The following is a 21,536-nucleotide window of genomic DNA, read 5'->3' as shown; positions in this document are numbered from 1 at the left end:
ACATGCAGCCCGAAGTCTTTTTCCAACCAATTGAACATTTAAGGCTGCTTCTCTCCAACCACAGAAAGCCAACAGAAACCCTTTTCTTCTTCTTCCTTTTTGTTCTTTTGTTTTGGTTTTTTTAGAAGACTGTGGAGGAAGTCCTCCCAAACATTAGACTCACAAAACCAGACCTTATTATTAAGAACACTACTACTGACCATGCTCATAGAGGTAGAGTAACAAAAAAGACACACACCCCCCCCCCAACCCCCGCCCCAGACTCTGCACTGAAGGCAGCGGTTGCCTAAGTGCACGGAAGGGATGATGAATTCGTGCCCTCCCCACAGCAGATAACCTTTTTTGTCCTGCAGGTTTTACTGGCAGCTTCTGCCTCGTAGTAATGAGCAGGCAAGCAAGCCAAACAACAGTCACACGCCTCGCTGTTTTCTGGCAGCAATGCTCCTATGACTCGGAGACTTGAGCCACCTTTTACACTCAGCTCCTCCACAGGAGGAGAAGACTGTTTGCTCCCAACATTTTACAGTCTTTCCAGTACCTGCGCCCTTTGGAGCTCTTGCCTCTCTCTTCTAGCTTTCAGAGCTGCCGATTCCGATCGCTCTTTCTTACGCTTCTCTTCATGCCGGGAGGCCCAGCGATTGCGTTGGTCCCTTTGCAGGATCAGGTCGTGTATCTCCTGGAGGACCCCAGGAATGCAAGAGCATGCAGAATTCAGCTGGTGGTTTTTCTTCTGGCAGGGGGCGGTATTCTTACTGTAGTTTCTGCCCCTTGCCTGGAGGCTTTCTGTTAGCAGTGCTTTGCTCTAAAGCTCATCACAGCACACCTGAAAAGCCCTTCTCTTCTGACCAATGATCCAAACAACCCACGAACTGAAAAGGACCTCTCCCTTTTCTATCCTGTAAAAGCCTAACAGTTACCTTTTCCACTACAAGTAATGCCTGGCAAAGTGCTCTTCCATGTTTCCTGAGGCCACAGAAGTGAAGAGTTTACTCTAAAAATACCGACTCCCCTGCCCCTCGTAAGGATCCAAAAGCCATACTCCAATGTTAGAATGAACCCACATCAAGGGGGTCTTTTCAGAGTCAATGCTTGCGTAACTGGGCTTCTCTGCAATTAAATGTGACGCAATAATTACACACATCCATACCATGTACCTGTCTGGCTCTCTGATACCCTTCGCAAAGGGGAAGTTTGGTTTTGCGTTTGACTTGAGGTGTTGGTTCCTGCTTGCCTTTCTCTTTCTTCAAGGTGCGCCCTGGGATTGCTGGCAGCAGGCTGAAATACACAGCAGGAAGCGTTGGTATGAGCTCAGCAGTAGCTTGCTCTCCAGTTTGGGCTCACAAGCTCTGCACCAGCTTCTGCAGCAGAAGGCAACTGCGCAGCACAGTTAGGTGTAATCTCTTAATTGTGCTCAAATGAAAACAGAAGAAGAGGGCTAGTCCTGTGCTGTAACACTCAGGCGTGGCGTGACGTTCACAAAGGAAAGGCCAGCATGCCCGGATCTATGCTTTCCCTTGACGTGACAGGACACACCATTCCCCTCAGATAAACACTTGCACCACTCAAGAGCTATCTGAGAGCTTTTGGATCCCTCCCCGCTCTCATGAAAATGTCTATAGACCCTGAACTAGTTTCATCAAACAGAAAGATCCTTTCATATACCTCTGAGGGGAACAAGAAAAAGATCCTGAACTTGTGGAGTCACAACTTGCCTTGAGCTGCCAGAAAGAGCTGTGCCCCGGAAGCAGAGCCAGGAGAGCAATGAAAGCAACACGAGCGTCTCACAAACACCCGCTCTGCATTTGCCATGCAGCAGGAAATCGTGCGTCCTCGTGACCTGTGGTCATGGCCCTTCAAAGCTGACGCGTCAAAGGACACCTCTCACTCGCACCAGAACAACAGCACAGCCTCACCCTCATCCCTTTTGACAAGAGACTCACCCCACAGAGGGCTTTGCTCTCTGCTCTCTTTCTTCCCTCACTTGCTCTCCGGGGAATTGCTTTTGTACCGCTTTGCCTGGTCCATACTCTGAAAAAGACAGCTTGCTGGGAGGAGATGGTGACCTAAGAAAGTCTCTTTGGGGGCAGTAATTTCACACGAGGGGAGCAGAATCTCCGATCTCTGTAACTGGTCTCAGAGGCGTGACTTTGCTGCGGCCAGCCTGAAGATGCTCGTTTTGAAATTCCCAGTTTTGAAAGGGAAATGAAGCTTTGGCGCAGGCCAGCAGCCGCTTGACAGTCATCGCTAGATCATTTTTCTCCTCCAATTAAAACACAGTAGTTCTGTGGGGAGCTACGGCGTTCTTTTTGCCAGTACTTACAACTGAAGGTAAATTTGTTGTTCACGATGCCAATGGATTTTTCCTTATTATTGTGTGCCTACCACACAAACTCCTAAAGCAGAAGAGCAGCTTGCAACACAGGCTTGGGAATGGCGTGCAGTGAGAAAGCGTCCTTGCCCAGCGTCAGCCGCAACCTGTGGGGCGAGCACCACTCTCAGCTGCAATTGGTGGTGCAAGGCTGTTTGGGGCTCCTGGTCCATAACAAGACACCAGAGATTTGCCATGCTGGGGGAAATAAAGTCACAGGAAGGCCATTAGACCATCCCGTACATCCCATTGTGACCTTGGCTCTACTTCCCTCGAGATACAGACAACAGGAGAACCTACGCAGCTCGGAAAGGAGTCCGCTGTTACGTTACCTTTTGGGACCCTCTGATCACTGAGCTCTTCTCTCTTCACCTTTTTCGCTTGAATAGGCTTTGCACTGTCTTTCACAGCAGGTTTCATGGTTCCTCTCTGGGGCTCAATCTGAAGCTGAAACCTGGAAAGAAGGCGACGGCACCAGGTTGAAGTAGGAACGCGCACATTCCCTCTGCACTTTGCATTAGCGATCTAGTCCCAGAGGTATTTCAGAGGTACTGTCAGGTCCATAGTGTTCCAAAGCAGATGATGCAACACGCTTGCAGATTATTTGAGCAAACTGGGTGGCGCAGTAAAATAAAAGTCCAGCGCCTGGAGGGGCATTAGTCTGCCTTCCTGCCGTTGGATACCACCTCTAATCTCTTCTTTGTAGTGTACATGGAGAACGGACGGGTCTCTTTTCCATCGTGAACGCCAGACTTGCCGTCCAGCTCACCCGCAGACCCTCCCTGCCAAATGGCAGTGCCCCTGTAAGGAGTGAACTCCACCCTCTCGGTCGTTAATGGAGTTGCTTTGCAGCAGCTCCTGGGCACATGACAGAGCTCTGCAGAGCCCCGCTACGCAGCAGCTACCCTGAGGTCAAGAAAACACTCCTTCTGCACCCCAGGTCTGTAGCCCGGAAGGAGGCAGTCGGGAGACATTCTACTCCCTCGAGACTCACAGGACACAGGAAAAGGGCACCAAGGGAGGACTTGAATGGATTTGCTCTTTGATCCACTTTCTAAGAGCTGCTTTCCAGGTAAAACGCAACCCACAGGAAATACCAGAATTGATTTTCACGTCTTTTTTCCAATCTCAGCCCTACAGAAAGAGAATGAACGTTGGCGGAAAGTGTTGCTCTTCCATGTTGCTCCTTGTAAAGGCACACATAGTCCAAAGTAAGGAAAAGCATGCATGGGATGCAGGCACTTGAAAGAGTTAGTCTCAGGTAACTTTGTGAGTAGAGAAGCTCTTGCAAGTCAGCCGGGGGCTGCGGAGCCAAACCTACTCACTGTGGAAAGATGATGACGCGGCCACAACGTGTCTGAGAAGCAGCAGTCTCGGTGCCCAACAGCAAAGAGTCCCTCATCCCTGGCATCTGCAGCAGGGACAGAGACAAGTGAGAGGACGCCAAGGAAATGACTGCCTCGCCCACAAAGGCAGCAACCCTCTCTTCTGCTCACACTACGAGCTGGCTCTCAGACAACTCTCAGAAATTTTGCTTTCACTCCCAGTACTCCTCGCTTATAGAGAAGAGAAGTGGCACAGAAAAGTGAGATCAGCTAATAATGCTGCCGGGCTTCTACGAGGGCAAGAAGCACCAGGCTCCGTCCACGAGACCAGCTCTTTCCTGGCGGAAAGGATCAGGCAGGAGCTTTCACATGGACACACAGAAATAGTGTGTGCCACTTGCATTGAACCTGCTGGATTCCCTGCCCCACAGTCCCAGATGGGACCAAAGTGGAAGCAGCGTCAAAAAGCAGTGGGACCCCCCCGTGCTCTGAACGTCAAGGGACACCTTAGCGGGGAGAGGGGGCAGGCAAGTAGGTAGGCAGTACCGGGGACACCTGCCCCGTTCTTGCCCTATTTCCCAAAGGATTCAAGGTTGGGAGGCCAGGCTAGAGGGATCTTTGCCTGCACCCAGCACAGCTCTTCTGAGGTTCCTCTGTGTTGCCAAGACACTGAATGTGAGCCAAGGACACCACAGAGCGCTGGCCTTGCTGCAGACCGCGTCTAGCTCTAGCACCCAGGCAGGCTGTGGCAGGCCAGCAGAAATCCGCTCACTCGTCCTGTGAGAGAACTCCCACATGACTAGAAGCAGCACTGGGAAATGAAACACTTACTTACACTGAGAAGAGCTTTTGGCAGCTTATCAGGCCCATTCAGCCTTTTCAGAAGATCCTTGTAAAATCTCATGTTCACATCTTTCCCCTGGATGATGAGCATGCCAATGTCCTTCAAAACAAAGGCGACGTTCTCGCCTTTCTCCACGTAGTGACAGAAAAGATGCACGGTCTCTTGTATGCAAACCTTCACTGTCCTCTTTGAAGCCATGACGTCCAAGGCTAAGTCAGCATACTTCAGTGGCTCAATTAGTTTCTGGTCTAGCAAGCAACAACAACAGGCAAAAGAACTCACAGGAGATGGACCGTTCAAGAAACTGAAGCCAAGCTTCAGGTGCCCCCAGGCCCCCAGGCAATACCCAGCTTCGGAGCTGTCCTCTTGCAGCCTCTGGCAGATTTCAGACACAAGCTGATTTCCTGCCTTCTGGGAATAAGTTCAAAGCACCATGCACGCTGATGTGCCACACGTGCAGCAGGGACAGAGGAAGAAAGAATCCTAGCTGGCTGCTCTAAACACAAGAGCGGATTTCAGCACAAGCTGGGGACCATGGCCCAGGCCCCATGGCAAGGGGGAGGTGGCTAGGCCGTTGCAGCTGTGCCCCCGCTCTGTGCCCCCTGGGCTCAAAGAGACTCAGCTGTGCCACGTCAGAGGGGTGTCATGAAGAAGGAAAGCACAAGGACTGCACAACACATCTTAGGGTTATTCTGGTCATCGCCCCACAGACCCTCAGAAATGCAGCAGCAGCAGATGCCTGAGCGTTTGGTGCCAGAGTCCTGTCCCTGGGCGGTGCCAGACTGTCCTTCCCAACAAAGAGACGACGGGGTCAAGCCAGGGGAACAGATCACTCCAAACGCGGCCCCGAGCTCTCAGTGCCCCCGCCCACCAGCAATGATGTCACACTGCAGCCACCCTGCTGACAGCACTGGCCAGAAATTATGATAAACACGGTCATCGAACAACCTGCTGTTTCCATTTCTGCCTCAAGCTTGACTACAGAGGACTTAACCCACCTTCAATGGGAACAAGGCTGTAAGAGTAAGCAGGAACCCTGGCATTTGCTTTGACAAGGGCTGCTGCAGCTTAAATGCAGAGCGCCCGCTGATTAGAATAACCAGCGCCTCTCCCCCCCCCCCCCCCCCCAAAACACCAGGGATGTGGCCAGGCGTCAAGCAGGCCAAAGACAAAGAGTCTCATGTTAGGCAGGATTATGATCGGAGGAGTATTAAAAGACGAAGGCAGAAAGGGCCCATTTTAGAAAGTGCTACTTGGTTGGTTGTTTAGGGCGAGCTGATGCTGTTCTTGGGACCTTTTGAAGAAATCCTCATGACTTCTAAACAGCACTTGAGCGCACAGCCCCACTATGGCACAAAGGGAAGGAAAGGTTTTCATCTGTCCCCTTACCAAAATCATATGCTTTATCATCTGCGAGGCCGTGAGCTTCTGCAGTAGTTTTCGCAAGATGAAACCTGGGTCTCCAAACAGTCAAAAGGGCATTCTCTCCACTATCTACTTGCTCTCGAACGACATCAAATGTCCCCAGTCTGGGAATTTTGACACCCTGCAAGCAAAAGAGAAGCCAAAGGAGCAATAGTGAGAGATCTGTAGAGGGGAACATTAACTTAGGATTCGTCGGAGCACAGTGACAGGGCTTTGCGACCGGGCCACTCGCGAGGGGCAAGTCGGGCACTTCAGCAAGCTTTGGAGAAGACCTAGAGATTCCAGGTTTTTTCTCCTTACTCTTCTCTCTCAAAGGAAGATTTGATGAAGTAAAAGCCGAGCAAGCTTCCCCAGCTGGATAAGATCCAAGGGATTGCCAGCAATCAAACGACCCTGGAGAATGTCCCAGCGTCCTGTTTGGTCTTTGCACTCTAGCCGTGTCCAGCGCTTTCTCACGTGGGGCTATGCTCGATAGTTTACCCCTCTGGACAGAGGAGCTGCAGTGTCCTTCCGGGGTGGGGTTTCTGCTTTCAGAGAAGGCGCAGAATAATCGGCACGGGGTGCCAGGATGCCTGAAATCCTCGGGTTTGACAGGAGGAACAGCACACAAGACCCACCTTGCTCAGCAGCAGCTGCCGTATAATGTAGTCAGACACACAGCCCCAGACGGTAAGGACCTCTGGAAGGCAAGCGAAAGACACGTCATGCTCTAAGTCAACAGGCTCACAATCATTCTGCAGCTTCCACTACGTGGAGGAGGAAGGAGACAAGAAGCGCGGGTGCAATCACCTCTTTCCTCCTGCCCGCCAAAAAACACAGCCGTGACAGGCACTAGCAAGTTTAGGCTTTCACTTCAGACTGTGCCCTTCACTTGGGTACCAGGAGAGGTCAGAGCTGAAGCGGAGCCATCAGACATGTGATGGACAAGGGCATCCTGCCGTCTGACATCCACAGCGGGAAGGTGCCTCCGAGCTCAAAGCCAGTCCTGCCAATGTGGAGCCACAAGAACAGCCAGCAGTGGTTGGGCTCCCACACAAGAAGCCAAGTAGAGCCACGGGAAACTCAAAAGTCTCATGCCTAACAAACACATGCATTGCCAGCAGTCTCTCCAGAGCCCAGCCAGAGCTGCACAACACCTCAGCCTTCTCCAGCCAGGACTCCTTTCCGCTCCCTGGGGAAACTTGGCAATGGATCTCCATCCTAGTGAGAGGACGGTGCTGTGCCCACAGGAGTCCGAAGCATCTCCCCAGTGCCCCTCCTGCAGGGGCCATTTCCCTCTTATCAGCTCCTTGCACAGAGACTCTGTACGCCCGCCTGAGCAGCTCCAACTCCTCCACCCAGCCGCAAGCTCAGGGTGGACTATCACCACTGCGAGGCAAGCAACAGCCCTCAAGGCCAGCCACTTCTGCTTGGTGCTGCCCCAGGAAGGCAAGGCCAGAGCCGGGAACAGGACCCTAGAGCCCTGGATGGCAAACTGGCACCTCAGCCCTAAGGGACAGTCACGACTCCCCGTGCAACCCCCAGTCTGTTCTTATCACCACCCCAAGAGGTTTCCACCGCTTCCCACAACTAGTCTTTGAGTTCCTTGACAGCCCTCAAGAAAGAGCTCCTGAAGGCCTCACCTCTCATGCTGAGTGTGGGAAATGTGGGCATGTGCTGTGTCCTGTGGCAAAGGTTGCAGAAGTCCATCTCTGTTTCCCCCGTCCTGTGGCTCAGCACACGCAGTGAGAAGGAGACCAGGAGAATGTTTCTCTTCAGTCTCCTCCTCCTGTTCTTCACTTCACCACGCAGCCTCCAGCGCGATCCCACAACCTCCCCTCGCTTTCTCCTTTGCGCGGCAAAGCAGCTCCTCCAAAGCAGAGCAGTGGTGAAGAGCAGCCTCCAGCACCTGGGCTCACCCCAGCCTCGCAGGGATGTGTGGGGAGAGGCCCGATGGAGCAAGGGAGAGGGCAGCTCTCGCTGTCAGGCCAGGTGTTGCACTGTAAGCCCAGACCGTCTCACAGAGGAGCTGCAGGGACCGCCACGCCCTCGACCCTGCCAGGTGTTGCCCAACAATGGGCAGGGCAGCTGCCCTGGGCATTTTAGGGAGCCGACCCCACCCCACTGCCCCCTCCCCAGGGGGGCCACGGAGCAGGAGCAGGGAGCACAAGGAGCTTTTCTGGGGCTGGAGTTCACTCTGGTGCACGGATCCTTGTCTTAGCCCCAAGCATGGGGCCACTGGGCTACGACTGCTGCGGGGGGCGGGCGGGGCAGGGACACCACTGCATTGCACATGCCTCTAGCATTACAGGAGAAGACCATAGGATAACGCAGGTTGGAAGGGCCCTCAGGCGGTCTCTAGTCACACCTCCTGCTGCAAGCTATGGGGTCAGACCGAGCTGCTCAGGGCTTTATTCAGTCCGGTACTGGAAACCTCCAAGGATGCAGACTGCACAACTTCTCTGGGCAACCAGGCCCACTGCTTGACTGTCCCATGGTGAAAAAGCTTTCCTCATATCCAGTCAGAACCTCTCCCCTTTCAACTTTTCTTCACTGCCTCTCGTCCACCCACTATGCACCACCAAGAGCCTGGCTCTCTCTTCTCAGCAACCTCCCTGGGGCATTGGAGGGCTGCTGCGAAGGCCTCCCTGCAGAGGACGCCTTCTCTTCTCCAGGCTGAACAAGACCAGCTCCTTCAGTCTCTCCCGGACCATTTGGGGGCTGGCTGCTGAACTCGCTACAGATTCCTGACGTCTCTCTTGCATTGCGGGGCCCCAAACTGGACACCGTACCAACGAGGGCTGCGTAGCGGGGCATACTCACTTCTCCCCGTTTACTGGCCCTGCTCCTGGTCACACAGACCAGGGTGCTGTGGGCCTCCTCTGCTGCCAGGGCTCACTGCACACTCCCGTGCAGCTTGCTGCCCACCAAGTCCCCAGAGCTGCTCCCCAGCCAGTCAGGCCCCAGCCTGCATCGCTGCAAGGGGATCTTCCTTCCCACGGGCAGGACTTGGCATTTCTCCTTGCTGCACTGCACAAGGATCCTGTCAGCCCATTCCTCCAGCCTGACTAGGTGCCTCTGGATGGCAGCCCTGCCCTCGCACATGCTGACCCACCCCCGGCAATTTGGTGTTGTCTGCAAACCTGAGCAGAGGGTGCTCTGTTGCCTCCTCTGGCTTCATGGGAAAGGTGTTACACAGGGCAGATGCCAGGGCAGGGCCCTGCCATGCTCCACTTGGCTAAACAGGTGGAGACACCAGGCAGAGTACGACCCATTGACCAGCGTGCTCGGAGCCCCATCACGCACTCAGCTTTTGACCCATTTATGAAAATACCAAGAAAGGGGTTTGGACAACAAACGCTCCCCTCTGGAATTCTCTAAAGGGCAATACGAGCAAAGAGGAGGTGCCAAACTGCTTCACTGAGAGGAGGTGTCATGTAGGAGAGTGGTTTGATAGTAGGAAAGCCTGCCCACAGCAGCCTGGTTTCATCTCGCAGGCTCGGCAGTGCAGCTGACGGCAAAGATTTTTCCTTCTTCCAGGATGAAGTTTGTGGAGCAGACCCAAGGGGACAGCTAGTCATTAAACCCAACTCCAAGAACAGTTATTGCCTTTGTTTTGGTGACCTTGCGAAAAAGCCTCAGGAGCAAAATCCCTGTTTGCCAGGGTAGCCGAGGGCTGTTGTCCCCAGATTCTGGCCCCCAGACTTAGTCTTCACATGGATCCCAGTGACAGACATGGTGTTGATGTCACAGTGGAGGATGCGATGACACGGGTCACAAGGGCCAGGATATAAAGGCCTGCTGGTCTCTGGCTGGCACTGGGTTGCACCTCTGAGCAACCTGGTGAGGTGAGTGGAGGCAGGCGTCCGTCAGAGGGATGGCTTGAGGAGGGGTATGGATCAGGGGGGCCTGCGTGGGAGCGAAAGGTCAGCGGGGGAGACAATCCGCCTTCTCGAGTGACCTGTAGAGCTCAAGGGCTGTCAGCCTCCGGTGCCCATCATCAGCAGTGCCGCTTGTGCTGCTTGTCCCCCAGGGTCGGCAGAGCAGCCTCTGGAGGGGAAAGCCCAGCCCAGCTGAGGCAGGGACTTTTCAGAGCTCTCGGGACCGATCGGCACTGTGGATTCCGCCATGAAGCGGAAGGCCCGCAAGTCCAGGGAGGATGGTGAGAACAAAGTATCCCAGCAGCTCCCAGAAACCAGAGGCCAGGCAAAGGCATTGTGGGGGGTGGGGGGTGGGGGATGGCTTTTGTGTGGAGCTGTGAGAGAGGCAATGGGATGCAGGAAGTCCTGAGGCGCCCCATTGCAGGGCCCATCTTGTCCTCAGCAAGGGAGGCTTGTAGTGTGGGGAAGGAAGTGTAGGGAGGGAGGGCTGTGTGGGGAGGGCAGGGGTTGCCCAGAGGTCGCTGTGCTCCAGGAGGCCGGGGAGGCAAGGGGAAGGCAAGGGCAGGGAGAGAGCGGGAGCCTGTGAGGCTGGGGGAGCTTGGAGGGGCCGTGCTTTGGGCTAGAGCACAGCATGGTCTGGGAGAGGTGGGGGCTGGAATTGACACATTGCTGGGATTTCTGCGGGAGCGGGATGTGCATGGGAGCGGACAGGGACAGGTGTGAAGGCCAAGCCCCATACCCTGCGGGGAGGCGCTCTGACTCCCGAGACCCAGCGACAACCTTGCCCCGGCTGTCTGCCACCTCGTGCCCATCACAGCCCCGGGTGCCTGTCGTGACACACAACCCAACAATGCCCCCTTCCTCTCCAAGGCCCCAAAGGGCCCTTCCAACAGCTCTAGGCCTGGTGCAGCCCATGCCCCAGCAGAGAGAGGATGTGCTCTTGGGGGAATCCCTCAGGGAGACTTTCCTTGGCCCCTCGAGAGGTGCTCAGTGCTGGTGGTGTTTGCTTGCTCCTTCCCTCCCTGCCTCCAGAGTGTGTGCTGTGTCGCCGTGCGCACTCTGACCCGGATGACTACGGGCAGATGTACCGGGAGGACGGCCTCTGCGCACATGAGTTTTGCCTGGTGAGTTCCCCTGGGGCTGCCCACAGCTTTGCCCTGGCACCCCAAGGGCCATGCGTTCACATGAGGCTCGGCCCTCTCCATGCCTTTGTGCTTCCGGTTCAGGGTGAGGTCTAAGGCGAGGCCTACTGCAGCTCGCCCAGCCCCAGCGGAGATGAACACTGCCTTGCCTGGCCCTGCTGTCTCTCAAGGCTCGGGACAATCCATCAAGAATGGTGCCTGTCTTACTGACCTGATGAGCTCCTGCACTTTTCTGTCTTCCAGTATCCCGCCAAGGGCCTTTTCCAGAGAGGCACCGACGGAGAGGGATTCTACCGGTTCCTCCCTGGAGACATCAGGCGGGTAGTGAAGAGGGCAGCTCGGAAGGTGAGGAGCTAGCAGAGAGCGAGGGCTGTGCTGCGGTGACAGGTCCCCCTCATGGCCTTCCCTAGCCAGTCCCAGGAGGTCAAGGGTGCAGCTTGCACTAGTGTCCCAAGTGCTCCTGCATGTGCTCCAGCGAAATCAGAAACGTTAGCCTGCATGTGCAGCTGCCTGCCTTGAGCCAGCCAGGCCCAGAGATCCCTGCTCCCTTCCTGAGGGGCAGGGCAGGTTTTGAGGTCCCTGACCGTGTCACTGATGGGGAGTGGGGGGGGGCTGCTGTGTTCTTTGCAGTCCTGCTGTGTCTGTAGAAGGAAGAGGGCCACCGTTGTGTGCCAGCAGAAGCGGTGTGCCCGCAAGTTCCACTTCCCCTGCGGGTCCGAACGGGGCTGCATCTCGCAGTTCTTTGGGGAGTACAGGTAAGGGCTGCCGTTGCTCGGGCTGGAGCCTGCCGTGCCTAAATTCCCGTCCTGCTGCCAGCACTGGCCAAGCCCTGTCAGAACCGGTGGGCTCTGTCTTGGTCTCAGCCCCCTGGGGGGATTCAGGCTGACAAATTCAGCTTGCCCTGAATGCCTAAGGGCTGACAGCTGGCAAAGACCGGGCTCTGTCAGGGCCTCCACCCTGCAGGCAAAGCCCCCAGCTTGGCATGAGTGCCCCAGGGCCTCTCAAGGCAGGGTGGAGCCCAGGCCTCAGCCAGCACACGCCGAGCCCTTTTGGGTGGGGAGCATGCTGGGAGGAAAGGGACGGGAAAAGGGACTTTTGCTCAGTGCCCTGCGGAGGGGAAAAGGGACTTTACAGCCAAGGTGAGCCTCATCCAGAGACACGGAAGGACTCTCGCAGTTCCTCCACGCTCACCTCTTCCGCCTTCACCCAGGTCGTTTTGCTGGGAGCATCGCCCAGAGCAGAGAGTGGAGACGCACCAGGATGGGGACACCACGTGCATCATCTGCATGGAGCCCGTGGAGGACAGGACCTCCTACAGCACCATGGTGTGCCCCGTCTGCAAGCACGCCTGGTTCCACCGTGGCTGCATCCAGGTAGGAGAGCCTTCCCTCACCCGCCTCTCCGGGCTGTCTGCTCTGCGCAAGACACAGCTGAAGGCACCCAAAGGTGATGTTGCTGTGACTGTGGAGACGGCTCGTGATCATGCAAAGCTTCTCCTGAGGCATGTCCACCCAGAGGCCAAAGGAAGGCAGCCTGGGCGCTCTCCTCCCACCTTTCTTGGCATGGGAACATATGTGCAGGGCCCACTCTGGGGGCATGAGGAGGGTGGAGCCCCTCTCCCCCTCATCCCCCCAGCCTCATGGCCTTCTGCAGAGGTTCCCCTCAGCAGACCTCCCTGGATGTTCTCAGTCCTCTGAGGGGCTCGGGGCCCAGCAGCCTGCCTGCTCCTCTGCTCCTGTGCCTGGGGCCTGTGGCCCAGAGCTGAAGGGAATCCCAGGGCCTCTTACTCCCTTGTTGCCCAGCTGTGCCAAATCCTCCACAGTAGGCCTTCTGCCTTCCCTTCTCATTCACTCCAGCCCAGATTGCAGGGCCCACCAGGGTATTATCTCCTCCCTTAGGCTTAGGGACGGGAGGTGCCCAGCAGCAGTGTCCTGTTCAGGCTGGTTGTGTCTCCTCTGCAGGGACAGGCTCTCCGGGCTGGCTTCAGCAACTTCAGGTGCCCTCAGTGCAAAGACGGGGACCGTTTCCTAACAGAGCTGTTGCGCTTGGGCATCCGAATCCCCATCAGGTAGGTCCCTTTCTCCCTTCCGCCATGCCTGGGAGAGAGAGGAATGCCCAGGGAGCTGTGCCAGGCCAGCCCACAGTCCTGCAGGCAGGCTGTGTTTCCAGCAAGAGCAGCTGCCTGCAGGAGAGGCGGATTCAGGCCTGCCTGCAAGGGTGCCCCAGCCCCAGCCCCAGCCCCAGCCCCAGGAGTGGGACTTGCAAGAAGGCAACTGGGGTCAGCTTCTCGCCCGCAAAGCTCTTCTCAGGCAAGCTGCTCAGGCAGTTGAGAGCAGAGGGCAGAGATCAGGTTCCCATTTTGCAGCCAGACAACGTTAGGCGTGGAGTGGGCACAGAACGAAGACCTAGTGCGTTAGTCTTGTCCCCTGCTTCACTGAGGTGATGAAAAGGAGGAGGTTCAGAAGACCAGGAACATCCTGGACCTGACCAGGGGTGCTGGGGGTGGGCAGGCTCATGTCCTTTCCTTCCTTCTGCTGCAGAAGGCTGGCTTGGGAGCAGGAGGAGGAGGAGGAGACCTTTGAAGAGCTATACGAAACGTATAGCCGCTGCGATGCCAGCCAGTGCCTTTACCGGGGAGGCAGGGAGCAGGCAGAAGAGGAGGGGTAAGTCTGTGCAGGAGCAGTTTCGCAGCCTCCTCAGAGCAGTGTGGCCAGATGTCTGAAGGGCTTGCAGAAAGGTGGAGGGACCGCCTCCAAGGGCTGGGGGGTGAGGGAGCAGGACAGACCTCGCCCATGGGGATGCTGAGCTTCCAGAGGAGGGACGCTCCTGTTAACACTGTTGGCACCAAGGGCTCCCCCAAGGTGTGGAGGATGCTGCTGGGCTCTGCCCAGGCTCTTTGAGCTCAGCAAGAACTTGGGCAGCCAGGCCACTTGACAGCCAGGTGAGGCCAGGCCAGGAAGCTCTGTGGGCGCTGCCTCTCTCCAGCCACGCTGTCCTTGGTTGCCTTCCGGGCATCGCTCCCTGCTGGGGCTTCCATAGTTTCCATGGGCAGCAGCCTGTTTGCTTCCCCAGCCCATGGCAACTGCTGCTGTGCTCCTCGTGCGCTGCCAGCGGGACCCACCGCCGATGCTCTGCCATGGGGCATACCACGGGCCTGTGGGAGTGTGACGGCTGTGCTGGCCGCAGCACTGGTAAGAGGCCGAGGCCCTGGGTGCCAGGGCTAGAGGCGGATGCCAGGCAGGCCCTGGCAGGGGGTGGTCAGGGTGGGGGTGGCACAGCCTCTGCGCCCCGGTGAGAGTTGGGGGGGGCACTGCTCTGACACCAAGAGGGGTGGGGTGGATCTGCTGACCTTTCTGCCTCCCCTTACAGCATCCAGCGCGCAGTCGGAGCTGGTCTGCCCTGGCACCAGCCAGGCAGCGTTGGCATCCTCCCAGGGCTCCCCAGATGCTGGGGGCAGCAGCTCAGTGCTATCCCGGCGAGACAGGAGAGCAGGCCACTCCAGGTTCCTGCACCGGCCCCTAAATCCCTACAGCCGGCCCTGAGGACCGCTGGCCATGGCACTGACACCCAGCCCCTGGCAGGGGGAGTCGATGGGAACACCTCGGGGCTGGCTGTGCAGGAGCTGCTTGCATGCTACAGCCCTGCTGCACTGCCTACCCTGAGAGGGACGCTGCCTTCCCAGTGACAGGGCACCACGCTGTGCCAGCAAGGGGAGACTTGGAGACCACCCCGTGCTCTCGAGCCTCCCCCAGGCTCATCCAAGGGCATGCAGCCGGGCAATAAAGTCAGCCGCTAAAGAAAAGGACGCTCTGCGAGGGGCTGTGTGGATTGTCCTGTGCTCTGATAATGGCCTCGTTCCTGCTTAGCCTTTCTGTTGGGGGTCTGGTTTGGGGGTTGGGAGCTGCGGGCCTCTGCTCTCTTTGACCGTTGCTGCCAGGAGCTTCCCGAGAGCTTTCTGGCTAAGGCCAGGCTTTGGCGAGGCGCTCCTCTATGTGCCTGTGGCCTTGCTGTCTCTCAGGAGGCGGCGTGGGCTGAGCCAGTGTGGGCTGAGCCAGAGGGCAGGCAAAGCAGACTGTGGGAGCCAAAGCCAGGGGAGCCTTGGGCTTCCCTTGGATGACGAGAGGAGGGCAGCTTGCAGGTGCGCGGGCGGCTGCGCAAGGCCCTGGCAGCTGGGCGAGGAGCCAGGCTTGGGGGAGGCCCTGCTGGGGCAGTAGCCCCAGGCTTGGTCAGTAGGCCGGAGAAAAGGCACGGGCAGAGACGTCTCCTCAGAAGTCTCTTGACTGTCAGGGAGGACAAGTTTGGCTTTGCTGCCGACGACTGCCTTTCCCATCCTTCGACCTGCTGCCCAATGCAGGGCTGCAGGTGGAGGCCTCTGAAATTCAGGCTGTGCTGGCCACAGCTGCTTTGGTGGGTCCTGCTGGGGCTCCAGCACATCTGCCCACTCCTTGCTGCTCACAGGTCGCATCCTCCAGCTCCCTTGGCATGGGGCCAGCTGCAGGACTTGGCTTTTCCCTCTGCTGAGACAGTATGCACCCCAGGAAGAAAGGCCCCTTCTGTATGCACCCCAGGAAGAAAGGCTCAGAAACATACTCACACAAGTAACCTGTCCTCCACTGGCGGACACACAACTGACAGCTTCTGGAGCTCCCCTAGGACATGGGGCTTTAAATTCAACAGGCATTGGTCACTCTAGAGGAAAGCGGCGGCTGTCTTGCAGCAGAAGCACCCAACGAGTACCTCAGGAAAGCAAGGTCGGAAAGGCCGACAACAAGAGCAAGGGAAAGGAGGGCGAAAAAGGCGACAACAGGCATGTGGCCTTGAGCAATGCAAGGCCTATAGGAGCCTTCGCCAATGGAACTCTTCCAGATGGGCTTCTTCGCTTTAATGAGTAAGTCGCCAGCATGAGCTTTGAGCAACTTCACACATTTCCAAGGAAGAATGCTAGTGCTGTCTCTTCTCACCTGGAGCTGGGCATGCTTTCACATGAAGCATCTGGCCCGAGGGACCCTGCGCCACGCCGGAACAGCCGGAGGGAGTGGCGACTGCTAGTAGTGGGGGACTCCCTGCTGCAGGGGGGACAGAGGCACCCACCTGCCGACCTGACCTCCTGGGCAGAGAGGCTTGCTGGGACGGGGGAGGGGCTCAGGTCTAGGATGGTGCGGAGAGACTGCCAAAGCTTGTCCGCTCCTCTGACTATGCCCCACCCCCGCCCCAGCTGCTCCTCCATGTGGGCACCAACCACACTGCCAGGGGCAACTTGGAACCTATCAAAGGTGACCGCAGAGCTCAGCGGACAGCTGGCAGGACTACGAGGGCCCAGGCGCTTTTCTCCTTGGTCCTGCCAGCGAGGGCGAAGGATGTGCCGCGGAGTAGACGGATGCTGCAAGTCAGCAGTTGGCTGCGCAGCTGGTGTGGGCAACAGGGTTTTGCCTTCTGTGACCAAGGGACCCTGTTTGAAGAACAACATCTGCTCGGGAGAGGTGGGATTCCCCCCCCCACCTCCCCCTCGCTAAGCGAGGCACAGGCGTCTTTGCCAACAGGCTGGCCAACCTTGTAAGGAGGGCTTTAAACTGCTCTTGAGGAAGGACAGACCAGGATGGCCGGGGGGGAGGAGGAGGGGGGTCGTCCTTTCTGTGACAGGGCGGCTGGAATGGGTCCTTACCCAGAGCTTACGGGTAAGGATCGAAGGGCAGACTAACATGGGTGACACTGTTGTGGGTGTTTGCTACGGGCCACCTGATGAGGAAGGAGAAGTGGATGAGGCCTTCTACGGACAGCTGGAAGTAGCCTCACAGTCACAGGCCTTGGGCCTCACGAGGGACTTGAACCACCCCGACAGCTGCTGGCGGGCCACCTTAGCAAGGCACCAGCAATCCGAGGGGCTGGGAAGGGCTCCGCCCCCTCTGGAGTTTAATCTGGTGGGAGATGTCAAGGACAACAAGGACAGCTTCTTTAACGAAATCAGTCGCAAAAGGAAGAGTAGGGCAAAAGCGGGCCCGCTGCGGAATGGGGCAGGGGCCCTGCTTGTTCAGGGTACCAGAAAGGCAGAGCTACGGAATGCCTTCCTTGGGGCGTCCTGAGTTTGTTAGGCTCGCGTCCTGCGAGAGTAACTCTCTGAGGCTCTGCCTAGGAGGAAGGCGAGAGATTGCCTCTTTTGTGGGAGACAGGAGTTGGATGCAAAGAGCTTCCCCATGGCTCTGCAGATCCCCCTGCCTTTCCTCCGTTTTGGCAGTGCCACTTCTTGTGCAAAGGTGAAAGCACTGAGTAAATAGGAACGCGCGCCGCCTGAACAGGGGCTTGAACCCTGGACCCTCAGATTAAAAGTCTGATGCTCTCCCAGCTGAGCTACCCAGGCTCCCTGAGGGGAAAAACAGAGCCCAGCTCCAGAGCGCAGCCCTAATTAGCAGACCAAGGGCTTTCTAAGAAGGTCTACGGAGAGAGAGAGAGAGAGAGAGGCAACTCCTGAGATCAGCAATTCATTAACACCTTGCCGGACCGACTGGGTTAACATTGCCCTTTGGCACTTTTGTTCCGAAGCACCTGCTTGCCGCCAGGCTGGGCGTGAGCCCTGCAGTCTCAGGAGGAGTTTGCTCGCACTCAGCAGTGCACGACAAGAAGTAGGAATGCTGTGGCTCTTTCAAGGCGAAACCCTGGGCTGCTCGGCTGTTAACAAACCACTAATCCCGATGCCAGCCCTGGGGGTGGTGGGGGGGTCTCTTGCCGCTTTCCTCTGCTCCCATACCAGGTCCAGGGAGACCGGGTGCCTCCTGAGCCCCTCCTGGTGCCTGCAGTGATGCTGCTGCGGCCCTGCAGCACCACCATCTGTGCGTGCTGTAGCGCCTTTTCAGTGGGGCAGGCAACACAAGCAGGCCCTCCTTCACACACAGCTCACCCAGGACAGGTAGCTCCCAGGTCTCTCCACAGCCCTGAGCATCTCCACCCTGGGCAGCACCATGGCAGAGACTCAGGCACCTCTGTATCAACTGTCTGCCCTGGGGCAGGGATCACCCCCACCCCCTCCTCCCCCGGCCCAGGGCCTCCTGCTTCGGAGTGGGCAGGCTGGGTCACTGGGCTGGTGCAGGCTTTGGCAGCACACAGCTCTCTCAGGAATAGCACCTCTCCGTTCTGGAGGGGATCTCTCTGAATGCGTTGCACACGGAGGAGTGACTAGGACGACAAATAAAAGTAAACGAAAAATTGCACTCTCTTGAGGATACACAGAGAAGAACGAGCAGCTCAGGAAGACAGAGAAATCCCAAAGCAGCCAATGAGCAGCATTTGGTCGCCCAGGCATGAGGGCAGGTGGCCCAGCTGGGGCCAGGTGCAGGGCAAGGGGCTCCCATTTCCCCAGGCCCCCTCCCGTCCCCAGGGAGCAGTAGCGGCAGGGCTGCGGGCCCTGCCCCTGCTGCCCGCCAACATCGCGCATGCGGGCGCTTTGGCCCCAAATGCACAAACGACACCGCTAACGAAGGAAGCAGGACGAGCAGGAAGCACTCAGGCAAAGGCTCAAGACAAATCAGTAAGGAAGGACACAAGCCGTAAGTCGGGAGAAGAGAGGACCCACGCAGAAGGGAACAAAACACAAGCACGATTCATATCAGACAACTGACCAGTCAGCCCTTGTCAGCAGCGCTCCCCACCTGGTCCTCTTCCCCATGCTCATCTCATCCCACAGTGCTTCCCCGCTCACCCAATAACCCAATAATTTACTTTCCGGGCGAGCAAGTGGAAGATTTGTGCTGAGAGGCCACAAAAGCCACAAGAACTTTGTGTCAGCCAAGGCAACAGCGAGACAGGCGTCACCTGTGCAAGGCGTCAGGCAACGCACAGCCTTTGTGCACAGAAAACTTCATACGGCAGTGCTGGGACCCTGGTATCTTGTCATGCCTTCAGTGAAAACATCGATTGCCAGGCAATGCCAACCTGGCGGACACACAACTGACAGCTTCTGGAGCTCCCCTAGGACATGGGGCTTTAAATTCAGCAGGCATTGGTCACTCTAGAGGAAAGCGGCGGCTGTCTTGCAGCAGAAGCACCCAACGAGTACCTCAGGAAAGCAAGGTCGGAAAGGCCGACAACAAGAGCAAGGGAAAGGAGGGCGAAAAAGGCGACAACAGGCATGTGGCCTTGAGCAATGCAAGGCCTATAGGAGCCTTCGCCAATGGAACTCTTCCAGATGGGCTTCTTCGCTTTAATGAGTAAGTCGCCAGCATGAGCTTTGAGCAACTTCACACATTTCCAAGGAAGAATGCTAGTGCTGTCTCTTCTCACCTGGAGCTGGGCATGCTTTCACATGAAGCATCTGGCCCGAGGGACCCTGCGCCACGCCGGAACAGCCGGAGGGAGTGGCGACTGCTAGTAGTGGGGGACTCCCTGCTGCAGGGGGGACAGAGGCACCCACCTGCCGACCTGACCTCCTGGGCAGAGAGGCTTGCTGGGACGGGGGAGGGGCTCAGGTCTAGGATGGTGCGGAGAGACTGCCAAAGCTTGTCCGCTCCTCTGACTATGCCCCACCCCCGCCCCAGCTGCTCCTCCATGTGGGCACCAACCACACTGCCAGGGGCAACTTGGAACCTATCAAAGGTGACCGCAGAGCTCGGCGGACAGCTGGCAGGACTACGAGGGCCCAGGCGCTTTTCTCCTTGGTCCTGCCAGCGAGGGCGAAGGATGTGCCGCGGAGTAGACGGATGCTGCAAGTCAGCAGTTGGCTGCGCAGCTGGTGTGGGCAACAGGGTTTTGCCTTCTGTGACCAAGGGACCCTGTTTGAAGAACAACATCTGCTCGGGAGAGGTGGGATTCCCCCCCCGCACCCGCCCTCGCTAAGCGAGGCACAGGCGTCTTTGCCAACAGGCTGGCCAACCTTGTAAGGAGGGCTTTAAACTGCTCTTGAGGAAGGACAGACCAGGATGGCCGGGGGGGAGGAGGAGGGGGGTCGTCCTTTCTGTGACAGGGCGGCTGGAATGGGTCCTTACCCAGAGCTTACGGGTAAGGATCGAAGGGCAGACTAACATGGGTGACACTGTTGTGGGTGTTTGCTACAGGCCACCTGATGAGGAAGGAGAAGTGGATGAGGCCTTCTACGGACAGCTGGAAGTAGCCTCACAGTCACAGGCCTTGGGCCTCACGAGGGACTTGAACCACCCCGACAGCTGCTGGCGGGCCACCTTAGCAAGGCACCAGCAATCCGAGGGGCTGGGAAGGGCTCCGCCCCCTCTGGAGTTTAATCTGGTGGGAGATGTCAAGGACAACAAGGACAGCTTCTTTAACGAAATCAGTCGCAAAAGGAAGAGTAGGGCAAAAGCGGGCCCGCTGCGGAATGGGGCAGGGGCCCTGCTTGTTCAGGGTACCAGAAAGGCAGAGCTACGGAATGCCTTCCTTGGGGCGTCCTGAGTTTGTTAGGCTCGCGTCCTGCGAGAGTAACTCTCTGAGGCTCTGCCTAGGAGGAAGGCGAGAGATTGCCTCTTTTGTGGGAGACAGGAGTTGGATGCAAAGAGCTTCCCCGTGGCTCTGCAGATCCCCCTGCCTTTCCTCCGTTTTGGCAGTGCCACTTCTTGTGCAAAGGTGAAAGCACTGAGTAAATAGGAACGCGCGCCGCCTGAACAGGGGCTTGAACCCTGGACCCTCAGATTAAAAGTCTGATGCTCTCCCAGCTGAGCTACCCAGGCTCCCTGAGGGGAAAAACAGAGCCCAGCTCCAGAGCGCAGCCCTAATTAGCAGACCAAGGGCTTTCTAAGAAGGTCTACGGAGAGAGAGAGAGAGAGAGAGGCAACTCCTGAGATCAGCAATTCATTAACACCTTGCCGGACCGACTGGGTTAACATTGCCCTTTGGCACTTTTGTTCCGAAGCACCTGCTTGCCGCCAGGCTGGGCGTGAGCCCTGCAGTCTCAGGAGGAGTTTGCTCGCACTCAGCAGTGCACGACAAGAAGTAGGAATGCTGTGGCTCTTTCAAGGCGAAACCCTGGGCTGCTCGGCTGTTAACAAACCACTAATCCCGATGCCAGCCCTGGGGGTGGTGGGGGGGTCTCTTGCCGCTTTCCTCTGCTCCCATACCAGGTCCAGGGAGACCGGGTGCCTCCTGAGCCCCTCCTGGTGCCTGCAGTGATGCTGCTGCGGCCCTGCAGCACCACCATCTGTGCGTGCTGTAGCGCCTTTTCAGTGGGGCAGGCAACACAAGCAGGCCCTCCTTCACACACAGCTCACCCAGGACAGGTAGCTCCCAGGTCTCTCCACAGCCCTGAGCATCTCCACCCTGGGCAGCACCATGGCAGAGACTCAGGCACCTCTGTATCAACTGTCTGCCCTGGGGCAGGGATCACCCCCACCCCCTCCTCCCCCGGCCCAGGGCCTCCTGCTTCGGAGTGGGCAGGCTGGGTCACTGGGCTGGTGCAGGCTTTGGCAGCACACAGCTCTCTCAGGAATAGCACCTCTCCGTTCTGGAGGGGATCTCTCTGAATGCGTTGCACACGGAGGAGTGACTAGGACGACAAATAAAAGTAAACGAAAAATTGCACTCTCTTGAGGATACACAGAGAAGAACGAGCAGCTCAGGAAGACAGAGAAATCCCAAAGC

The 21,536-nt window shown here is 57.3% G+C and overlaps 1 protein-coding gene and 2 non-coding genes across 3 annotated transcripts; 1 reads left to right on the top strand and 2 right to left on the bottom strand.

Moving 5' to 3' along the window:
- Positions 1-10,069: 10,069 nt before the first annotated feature.
- On the top strand, positions 10,070-14,506 carry LOC138067879 (PHD finger protein 7-like). Its single transcript, XM_068951188.1, has 9 exons — positions 10,070-10,103; positions 10,855-10,946; positions 11,208-11,309; positions 11,595-11,719; positions 12,175-12,337; positions 12,926-13,032; positions 13,505-13,627; positions 14,037-14,155; positions 14,334-14,506. The coding sequence occupies exons 1-9, from the start codon at positions 10,070-10,072 to the stop codon at positions 14,504-14,506; spliced, it is 1,038 nt and encodes a 345-aa protein (XP_068807289.1).
- Positions 14,507-17,246: 2,740 nt separating this feature from the next.
- Positions 17,247-17,319, bottom strand: TRNAK-UUU (transfer RNA lysine (anticodon UUU)). The gene has a single exon. It is a non-coding gene; the product is annotated as a tRNA-Lys (tRNA).
- Positions 17,320-20,556: 3,237 nt separating this feature from the next.
- Positions 20,557-20,629, bottom strand: TRNAK-UUU (transfer RNA lysine (anticodon UUU)). Its single transcript has one exon. It is a non-coding gene; the product is annotated as a tRNA-Lys (tRNA).
- Positions 20,630-21,536: the final 907 nt, after the last annotated feature.

Source organism: Struthio camelus, chromosome 7, assembly GCF_040807025.1.
Source record: "Struthio camelus isolate bStrCam1 chromosome 7, bStrCam1.hap1, whole genome shotgun sequence".
Taxonomy (NCBI): Eukaryota; Metazoa; Chordata; class Aves; order Struthioniformes; family Struthionidae; genus Struthio; species Struthio camelus.
This window is presented reverse-complemented; position numbering and strand designations above follow the sequence as displayed.

Excerpts from the sequence above, each read along its gene's own strand:
- LOC138067879 (XM_068951188.1), top strand. The coding sequence starts at position 10,070 with ATGAAGCGGAAGGCCCGCAAGTCCAGGGAGGATG. Across the intron at positions 11,720-12,174 it reads CAGTTCTTTGGGGAGTACAG|GTCGTTTTGCTGGGAGCATC; the intron begins GTAAGGGCTGCC and ends GCCTTCACCCAG. Across the intron at positions 13,033-13,504 it reads GGCATCCGAATCCCCATCAG|AAGGCTGGCTTGGGAGCAGG; the intron begins GTAGGTCCCTTT and ends CTTCTGCTGCAG.